This window comes from Carassius gibelio, chromosome A16 (genome assembly GCF_023724105.1).
Source record: "Carassius gibelio isolate Cgi1373 ecotype wild population from Czech Republic chromosome A16, carGib1.2-hapl.c, whole genome shotgun sequence".
NCBI lineage: Eukaryota > Metazoa > Chordata > Actinopteri > Cypriniformes > Cyprinidae > Carassius > Carassius gibelio.
The window spans coordinates 12,965,479-12,976,577 of NC_068386.1; the positions used below are offsets into that span (position 1 = coordinate 12,965,479).

General features: G+C 38.2%; 1 protein-coding gene across 1 annotated transcript in view; it reads left to right on the forward strand.

Moving 5' to 3' along the window:
* Positions 1–10,536, forward strand: part of LOC128030644 (ETS domain-containing transcription factor ERF-like) — a 32,364-nt gene extending 21,828 nt beyond the window's left edge. The window contains exons 3-7 of the mRNA XM_052618440.1: positions 2,885–2,961; positions 4,278–4,512; positions 5,774–5,960; positions 7,539–7,668; positions 9,250–10,536. Coding sequence (XP_052474400.1) covers positions 2,898–2,961; positions 4,278–4,512; positions 5,774–5,960; positions 7,539–7,668; positions 9,250–10,088 — 1,455 coding nt within the window. The 5' untranslated portion in view covers positions 2,885–2,897 and the 3' untranslated portion in view covers positions 10,089–10,536. The remainder of the gene's footprint in view (positions 1–2,884; positions 2,962–4,277; positions 4,513–5,773; positions 5,961–7,538; positions 7,669–9,249) is intronic.
* Positions 10,537–11,099: the final 563 nt, after the last annotated feature.

Genomic DNA, 11,099 nt, shown 5'->3' on the forward strand with positions numbered 1-11,099 from the left:
CTGTGCAGACTGTCAGGGTAGAGTCAAGAGAAATCGAGAGATTGAGAGAAAGTAAAAGAAGGAAAGAGGAAGGAACGGTGGGGGGAGAACGAGAGAGCGGGACGAGGGAGCTAAGTAAGTCCTTTTCAGTGGCAGCCTGAAACAGAAAGATGACACAGATACAGAGGGTTTGTTTCATGTCCTGGGAGCAGAGAGCAAGAGGGACAAGCTTCATCACATTCCCTCAGTATCTCTGCTTCAGAACCTTGCTGTTCATCATTTTCACAACAAGAAACAATGTCAGCCATCTGTTACTCAGTTCTGTCTCTTTTCCTCCACTCTTTAGTCCACTTCTGTACCTCACCTTTTAACCATTTTATTTTGGTACCATTTTTATATTTGGTTCACCCAATATGTGTTACAACCTTGTTTCCAGCAGCCTGGTTTTGTCAAAACGTTAATGTGCAATCAGCAGTTTTCATTAAATGTAATTAGTCACAGGGGTAAACATGTTAAATCTGTAGGGCATCGCTATTCCATAGTGAATGAGTAATCAATGCCTGTGTTTAAATGCAATAATGTTTGTAACAGCACACTTATTATTTCATACTTAGTGCTATAAGATTAGCACAAATCATTTTTCCATGGCATTAAACTAGCATTTTTTGAATCCCCACACCATTACAAAACAGATTTACTTAAAGATTAAAAATTATTTGACATACAGTCATGACATTTAATATTAAACCATGCAAACTGCTTTACAAAATATAATTTTATTTTGTATATAAAATTAATTGATATATACTTTTTTATTGTTTCTCATTCACCTAGTATACACATATATATGTATATTCATATATTTAGATATATAATTAATTAATTATTTATACAATTTTAAAATCAAGTAAAACGTGTGTGTAAATTTTATTCCCCTCTTTTCTACTCACAGATGACATAACTGTGAGCTGCTGTTAGTTTGTTACCTTGATGTGATCGTATGTACCTGTCACAGAAGGGTTTTATTCTTCTCACAAGTGCGTTTGAGAATATTGTCTTGGGGAACGGTGTTACTTTGTGTTGCCCTGTCCATGTGTATGTGCATCTTTTTTTCAGAGTTTTTTGTTTGGTGTGTGTGGTGGTTGTGCACTCCCTGAATCAGTGTCTTCATATCTAGGAGACTGTGAGAAGATGTATTCCCTTGGCTGCTAGTTATAATGTTTCTGGGGGTGATGGGGAGAACTTGAAAGCCGTGTGCTGCCCAAATCAAAACTAACAAGGAAATGATGGGGGCTCCTTTATCTCCTCACTGGCCTGGAGGGGAAGAGCAGGGCAAAAGAAGGAGATCGAGGGAAAGGGAGGTGTGATGGGGAGGTGGGGGGCGTCCTGGCTTCCTCTTTGATTTGTAAAAAATGCATTACCTCCTAAATCAAACGGAAAATTACTGAGTGGGAGCAAAACATACAGAGGAGAGAAAGGGAGAGAGGGTGCAGTTAGGTGCATGGGCAGGTAAGGCTGGGTTTGCTTTGATCGGATAGGCTGGCCGATAGGAACTGAATACAGATTTCACAAAAGGTGGATGAAAATATCTGAATGAATTCATTTACAGGTGTGGCATTGACTGCACCAGTTGCATTGTGCTCAATTATTGCTTTAAATATTGTTAAAGTAATATCTATTCATAATATGACAGTCTAGTATAACAAAGTAAAAGACTGTCCTGCTAAGGCAAGTCTTGAAAGTCTGAATCTACATTTCTTTGCCTTTGCAAAGCTAACGAAATTGAAGCTACTGAATTGACATACTAACTTTGAGTAGAAAAGATACTCTACTAAAGAAATAACGACAGATGAATGTTACAAGAAAAAAATAGCCAGTTGAGAAGTAGATGTTACGATGGTGGAGAGCAAGTGGACAGTCCAAAGAGTAAAAGCAACAAAGGGTAAGGGTGTGTGTGAGAGAGAGAAGTGCCTGGAGTTAGCAATAATAATTTATACAAACACACCTCAATAATTCACGTTCCATTTCAATGCTGGAGGGAAGATCCAAAATTCACAGAGCATAATTAAATAGAGTGAGAGAGGAGAGGGGGAGAAGGAGAGGCCAGCATTAAATATACCCTTGTACCGGCTCCTCTTTCTTCCACCCGAGCTTTGTAAAACAACCTTTATGAAATTGTGATGGCTGAGGAGAGATTGAATTTCTCTAGCCATGTATACTGAATTGCTGCATGGAGAGATGGATCTTTACTGATGATCCCAGTTGTTCTGATAGAAGATGCAATCTTCAATGATTTTTGATATCCTGCTTTGAAGTTATTTTGTATGAACACATGCCCACCATGGCGAGTTTATTTCCTTTCGCTGCAACATGAATATTTCACGTTGGAAATTAAGTTCCATTTTAGTGCAAATCAAGTGGAAACATGGATTTTTTATTTCCTACTGTTAAATTAATTTGTTTTAGAATGTATTGTACATTTTTGCACTTTATCACAAAAGGTCATGTTTTTAGGTGCAAAGAAATACCTTTGAGAAGTTATAAGGACTAATTGCTTGAGGGCCTCTTGTGTTTAGCATGAGATGGAGTCTTTTGAACATTGCTCTTTGAGAAAAAATGCTCAGTGATCTTGTGCATGGCTGAAGGGACAGCCTTCGGCAACCATATTTAAAGAAACCCTTCAAATGAACTGGCATTGATTGATTTTAGAGGCCACTGGAATGACATGCCCTCATGGTTTATAACAGCATGTTCTGACATACTGGTGTGTAGAGGGTGAAATGAGTCCGCAAGCCCATGACACATATTTGTTGAAGTCAAAGTATTATGCATTAGCCTTTAGCCTTCTTTGTTCTAACTTCAAATGGTTTACACTCACATTTTGTTGGTTTGTGTGTGAATGCAGGTGTAGTGGAGGTATGGACTGTAACTGTGTTAGTGACCTGCTGCTCACGCCACCTGTCCCAACCCTCTGGACACCAGGTGAGACATTGAAAGAGGTGTTCTTTTTTAAAAAGATGTTCTGTATGACAAGACAAGTAGAAAGAGATGCATAGATGTTACATTGATTTTTAAAACAAAGCTATGATACATATTTAAGCTAATTATCACACTAATAAGACCAACAGCATGACTGTGAGTGTTATATGCTATTATACTGCAGTTAACTCAAATAGAAGTTCATATTGAGCAACTTACATTTTAGACACTAAGTAGTCTATAGTCAGGGTAGACTCATATTAAATTTTTGACAGGAATTGAAGTGAGGCTGTGAGGGATAGAAGTACATTTAGTGGATTGTACTGTTGTTTAACAACACAAACATACCGATTGTTCTGAGGAAATGTCCTTCCAAAAACAAACTTTCAGTAGACAAAAGCACCATAAAACAGTTTTGAAAGTAGTGCATTGGGGAAATTGACGATTTAACATCAGAAGTTTAATAAGTTGGTCAGAAACATACATTTCGCATATAAACTGACAACTAACCATAGCTTTCAGATGCCATTTTTATTTTTGGCTCAAATGTCACAGAACCGCGCAGGATTATGGGATATCAAAGGCAGACAAGGATGCATATGCTTCCTTCAAAAATCGATCAAATGAAAGGCATATCAGAAGACAAGTGGTGAACCTAACATTGTATTCAGAGGTGCCTTGATGCTTTGCTACCTTTGAATGCATTCTGTGATTTTGTTCAGTTTTCCAGGCCCCTAGTCAGTAGTTTTGTCGCTGAATATATCAGTGTTGTTAACAAATGAATGAATGTTTCAAATAAAAACACCCTCTTGTCGCCACCTACTGGTGTGACAATGAAACCTGCAATAATAATCGCTTTAAAATCCCCACTTTTTATTCATAGCTTCACAGTTTGCTAGCGGTGCCAAACTATTTCAAATACAAATTCAGTTAGAACTGATACTCAATTTTTACTCCTATATGTCATTAAGCTGTTGCTACATTTTGAACAATAAGCTGGTACATATACCAATTGAAAGATTTTTTTATAATTATTTTTGAGAAATGTAAAGTTCTCTTGCATATCTTACATATATAATTACTTATATATATATATATATATATATATATATATATATATATATATATATATATATATATATATATATATATATATATATATATATATATATATATACTTTAAAACACAGGCTAACTATTCCCTAGCATCAAAACACCCATCGTTTCATCGGTTATTTCAGACAGAAATGCTTTTAGCAAGTAACAAAACCAACAGGCCTTATCCAAATCCTTTCACTTACTCGCCTCCCTTTCCTCAGGCATCGCTTTCCCAGACTGGGCCTATAAGCCAGAATCAAGCCCAGGCTCCAGGCAGATCCAGCTGTGGCACTTCATCCTGGAGCTGCTGCAGAAGGAGGAATACCACGGGGTGATTGCCTGGCAGGGAGACTATGGAGAATTTGTGATCAAAGACCCAGATGAGGTGGCAAGACTGTGGGGCATTCGGAAGTGCAAACCTCACATGAACTACGACAAGCTCAGCCGAGCACTAAGGTATGCACAGAATGCATGTTTCATATTCATAGGATAGTTTTCTGTGTTAATGCCTAATTGCTGGCTTTTATTGTTCTCTCATGCATTATGCATATTCTAGATGGCGTGCTTTGTTGAGTATACAGTCTGTTCGGCTGTTTTTCTGTGTTTGTGTGTGTTTTCATCTTGCATCTGATGGAGGGAAAAACATCATTTATATTTTCCTCTCATAATATCCTGTATAATAGCATTGGCCCCTCCATGCTTGATAGTATGTGGATATTTTAAGTGCTGCCTTCCCTCTGAAGAACATCAATACAGTCCAATTTGTGGAATCTTTGAACATCTAAATGGATTCTGGATGTTCTTCGGCAAGAGCCTCATATAAAGAATACTTGTCGATGGGGATTTTGAAATTAAGTCTAAGATTGATTCATACCTCAACAAACTTATATCAGATCTCTTTCCAAACTCTTCCAAACTTTTAATGTTTGAACTTTAACCCTGAGTGAAGTACTTCTGCGCATTTTCATGCAAATACGCTTATCCATTTCTCATCCCGTGTCTTTTATCGTTCTGCTTAGCTCCCTCCTCCCCCAAACCTCCCTTTAATAGATGCTGTCGCTAGTCGCTAATTGTTATGAATAGGCACAGGCCATAATTAGCCTCGTTGATTAGCCTTGTTTAATTGCTCAATTAAGGGGCACAATTGCCACATGAAATAAAAGCTTACATATTATTGCGCCGGCAGATTGCATCACACCAACTTGTGTAGGCTGCCGGACCGGGTAAGGTGAAGTCAAGCATAAAGTGTGCTGAGATTAAAGAGCCTCGCTCTCATGCACAGGTGAGCATCCTCAAAGTGCTCGGACACTTGTGATGAACGTGAACGGGTGATGGTCAGGGGACAAGACACAAAGATTCTGGACAGATCCATCTCTGATTTCCAACTGAGCGATACATGGCTGTGTGATGTTAAGGGAAATCTAAGCAGTCATGACTGTGCAGAACAGGAAGCTGACAAGGCTGACATTCCCGAATAAAAGGCCATGACCCTGGAAAATGTTTCGGGTTGGAGGAGGTGGCAGGCTTTCCCCCCTTTAAAGGGATAGTTCACCCGAAAATGAAATCTGTGTCATTTATTCATCCTCGTGTCATTCCAAAACTCTATGGCTTGAAAAACACAACAATATTGGGTGTCGCTGTATAGACAAAAAAACTCTGAGACATTCTTCAATATTCTTTCACATTCTTCATTTTTTTTCTGTTCTCCAACCTGCAGGTACTACTACAATAAACGCATTTTGCACAAAACTAAAGGAAAGCGCTTCACCTACAAGTTCAACTTCAGTAAGGTGGTTCTGGTGAATTACCCACTGCTGGACATGGCCAGCTCTCCGTTCCTGTTGGCTCAGAACCACTTCAATGGAGGAGGAGCAACACCAGACTGCAGCCCTGTCACGCCCGAGGTACAAATAAAATAAATACGTTGCATGTATTAAGTGCAGTGCATTTACAGGAGAATAATATCATCAGAACAGAACTCAAGATAATGAGAGACAGGAATGAACCGCTAGGTGGAAGAGAAGAATGAAGTCAGACAAAAACTTGAAGCGCTGACGTGCTCTGTGATAATAACAGCTCTATTGCTAGTGTTTAATGATTGATGGGATTTTTTTATCCATACTGTATAAGGCTCTCCGTATTAGCTTTGATGTGAGGGATCAGGCTATTGATTGTACAGAGTCAGTCAGTATGTAGGTATCTTTTTTTTCCTGTATTTATTTGATTTATTTTACACTTCTGTTTTATTCGCCTTAGGTAAATGTTAAACGTTAACTAAAATAGTTATCATCTGAATACTAGGGGCAAAGCATCAATTTAAATGTTCTGATTGAATACAAAAAGACTGAGAATATGATTTATCAATAAAGGTTTCAGAAAGCTGAATTGATTTATAATATGCACCTTAAAATTTAATTTGGTTTAAAAGAATAAAGAGTGGTTAACTTGCAATACAAGGTAAGTTAAAATAAGTAAAATGCAGTAATAAAATGATTGTTTGTATTAATTATCAGACTTTACTTTAGCCGTAAAATAAATAAATGGATACATAAATCTACCCAGGTCATTCTATGAGAAAAATGTATATGCTGTACATCTTGACTAGAGGAGACTGGAGGAGAAAGGAAAGAGAGCGAGCCAGAGGTGAAGAAGAAAGTAGAGAGAATGTCACAGATGACATTATAGCCTTAAAACAGAAGAAGACATTATCCCTTTCCTCTCATCTCTGTCTAGGATGGCATACTCATCACTGCCATTGATTGAAAATGAAAGACGTGAGAAATGAAAGAGAAGATGGGGCTGTCGGATCAGTGGCATGTAATTAATGCAGTTTTGTTAAGCATTCCAGATTACGTAGATTCGAACTACAGTTGTGCCTTTTCTCACTGAGATGAGAAGAGTGACAAATTATTGATCACCTCCATGTCACTAATAAAGAGAGAGAGAGAATCTTTACAGCGTTCATCCTCTAAGATTCCTGCGATGACATCCAGGTTTCCTTTACTGAGCTTTATCCACCAGCACCCTTTTCTAATCTGCTCCCGAAAGCTGTTTCACATTTTGGGAGGTTAAACCCAGGATCTCTTTGTGGCCTACTCTGACTGACATCTTATGAAGTCTTTAAGACAAGACTTTCTTATTTCAAGATTTCCAAGATGGTGTTAAAGATGTCATGGTTTCTTATTATCATCCGATGAATTTACAGCAATGAATTCTTGACTTGTTCATCATTTATTTAATTTTTTTTACGACTTCAACATTTTTACTACTACATAAACATCAAAATAAAATTGTTGCTAATTTATAAAATTCTGAACATTTGTTAAAATTGACAAGATTATTAGTTATCCTATCAGTATTGTAATTTTTTTGTAAATTACTCCATTTAAACAATGTCATTTATTAAACTTTCTTCTCACTCAGTCTTTTTCACTGTGAAATGATCCTGACACACTGTGTTTTCTCTTTCCCATCTTTCCCAGGCCCTTCAGTCTTTATTCCCTCGTTTACCTGAATCAGGTCGAGGGTCCTCTATATTTGAACGCACTGCAGGGGCCCCAGGGCCTGAAGGGGACAAGCTGAGACTGGACACTTTTCCTTTCCTCGGCTCAGGTGAGACATAAATGAAACAGAACAACAAATTTGACAAATGTGATAATATGTGAGAAAATAATGGATTAATGTTAATTTGTAAAGGTTCTTTGTTTTTTAAGAGCAGTGAAGTGAAGTATGTAAGTGTGAGTTCAGATATAAGTAATTAGTTCACACTGTTATCAGTAGTTTTTTTTTATTTACATGACAGTGTTAGTTTCCATTTGCATTTTACACTTGCATTTGTGCACTAGCACTTCCTCTGAGAGTGGTTTGGTGTCATGTGCACACCCCTTTGTCTTATCAAATGCTCTGCACATACACTGAAATTCTGGTGTATCAGAATGTATGAGGGCATGAGTATGTCAATGCGACTCCCCCTCCCACAAAATAAACCTCACCCCTTCAACTTTGTTTGTCCTGAGGTCCTGTTCCACCCTCCTCCTCTTCTTACCCCTCTCTGCCTCCCATGTGTACCCCCTGTCCTAATCCCTTCCCAAGCAGGAAGGCCCTAATTGAGGGTGCAGGCTTCAGTTTGTGGCCTGTGGGCGCCCATTACTGTGTTTTCATAAGCAAGTGAAGCCTGCCTGACTGATTCAATATTCATGTGTCTGCTAGCTACTCCTGGCCCTATACGTACACACACACGCTAGCACTGTCAAATTAGCCCTGCATAGCAAATAACACAGAGAGAGGCAGAGGAGATAAAAAGAGAGGGAAAGAAAAAAATGGAGAAAGTGAAGTAGACAGGAATGAAGAAAAGAAAGAGAGATGGAGGAAGAGGTATAGGTGACATTATGAAGAAAAGGTGTTTGTAATGGATGCAAAAACATTGTGAAAACCATGTAAAATATTATTAGTGTGAAATAAGCTCTCATTTCATCTCATAGGTACATTTTTAGGATATTAGGATATATATTAGGAGAATATTAGGATAATTAATTAATTTATTCGTGGGCAAAATAAGATGGCTGATTTCTTATTTCTATTTCCATTCCATTTGATCTTGCATCTTATAATATTATATTAATAATGTAGAAAACCGAAAATTAATTATTTAAATTAATAAATTAATTACTAATAATTCGACACAGACTTTAAACATTAAACTGTTTTAATGTTTATAATAACATGAAATGTTTTTGGACAAAATCAGCGTATTAAAATGATTTATGAAGGTTCATGTGGCACTGAAGACTGGAGTAATGGCTGCAGTCAACATAGGAATAAATTACATTTGAAAATATATTAAAATAGAAAACAGCCATTTTATATTTTAATAATAGTTCACAATATTACTGTCTTTGTATTTTTTTTTTATGAAATAAGTGCAGATCATAACGGGTACATATATTTAGAGAGAGAGAGTGAAATTTAAGTCAACACAGGAATTAATAAAGGATCATAATATTCTCACATGTTTTCTTCACATCACATTTTTCTGATGTTTTAGGAATATATTATTCATAACAATAACAAGCTTTCTAGTTTTCTCTCGAAGAACGAGTTGCCTCACATTCTCTGTTCTCAGTCTTGTCCCTAACATCTGATCTTAAACATTAACACTGGTTTTCATTCCATGTTTTTCAATTTCTCCCACAGGGGCTCCTTGTTACTCCAAACCTCCATCCCTTTTGGGTCCTTACCCACGGAACCCCTCTTTTGACTACCCCTGGGGCTTCAACCCCTATCTCCCAGGGGCCTTTTCTCTGAACAACTGTCCCAAATTGCCCCCAGGCTCCCTGTACTCTTCACATTTCTATCCCAGCCCGCTCCATTCCGGCCTGTCTCAGCTGTCACACCCCTTCTCTTCGCTCTTACCCCCCGGAGACACGACCGGGGCAGAACGTGGTCAAACGGGAGGAGCAAATGGCTCTGCAGGCGGTCAACCTCCCAGACTCTGCATCCCACCATACCCAGGGAACTTGCCACTCGGCCGGACTGAGCCGGGGAACGGGGGTACAGGTGTCGGTGACCGGGATAGAGGGGAGACCAACACTGGGATAATGGGTGGAGCTCTTGGTTTGGGGTTAGGCCTAGGATTGGGTTTGGGTGGAGTTGGCATGGGAAATGGAGGAGGAGGCCATCAAAGCCCTTCTGAGCGGAGAAAGGGTGTGAAGCAGGATCCGGAGTCTGACTCTGAGCTGGAGATCACAGACTTGAGCGACTGCAGCTCAGAGAATGAGAACGAGCGGGACTTCTCTCTGGCGAAGGAGCCAGGGCTGGGTGGTCGCTCACACCCTCTAGAGGCCAAAACTAGGGGTCTCGGGGGAGTTTTGCCCCCTCTCTCTTCTCTTCCTCCACCTGTGTCTCCGCATCCCCTCAAAAGACTGGGACCCCTGACTCCTCCACCATCATCCCTGCCTCCATCCCTCTCGCCTTCCCTCACTATAATCGACCGGCACAGGGAAACAGAGACACTTAAACTTGCTCACAGTTAATTTGTTCTGTTGTGTGATTTATTTATTTTTGTTGATGTCTTGCACATGTTCTCTCTTTCTCTTATTCTGTCTGTGTATTCCTGCATTTGTGAAATAACACACTTTTTAAATTGCACTGCATTCTGGTGCTGCTGAAACAGGCAGTAAATTTGTTCAGTTTGGTGTATTTCAGACTTTTCATAAATGAATGTTAAGCTCTGCAATACAGTGTTTAGCTGAAGAGTGTAACACAAGCAAAATGCAATAATGGCAACACTCAAATAACAGTTATTTTAAGGTGATTCAGTTGTGTTGCGATAAAGCACTTTTGTTTTTATTTTCGTGCCGATTCCAAGGGATTTAGACATATAAGTGGTCAAACATTGCCATCTTGTGGTTGTATTTATCTAAGCCTTTCATTGTTTCTAGGTAATTATTTATTTATGTTCACTTTCAATTTTCAGGTCTAGTCCATGTCTTTTTTATATATATATATATATATATATATATATATATATATATATATATATATATATATATATATATATATAAAAAAAGGAGAAAAAAAGTATGACCCTGAGAATAAGAGACAGAATCAACACTGCTCATGCCAGTGACTATTTAAAGTTTGTATGTATTTCATTGTATATATTTTATTATTGTGTACATTAAGTACTATTACTATATGGGATAGTTGTATTGGTATCATTTTACTCTGTATCTAACTGAAGAGTGATATATGAGACAGGAAAATTGTTAAGTATATATGTGTAGTGACCCAAAGTTGACAGAGAAAGAGCACTTTTTTTTTCACATGGTCATAAGAATGGCATTAAGATGGGGAAGTGTGAAAAAATAAATAAATTACCAAATCACAAAAACCCTGCTCTTTCTAATTGTGCCATGTGGAAATGTTCCCCAGATACCTCCGAGTAGATGATCCTGATGGACGGAGTATGCCACTAGTCTCTTATTTCAATAATTCATTTACCCAGTGGTGAAGTACTAAAAAGTGTGAATAATATTAGTTGC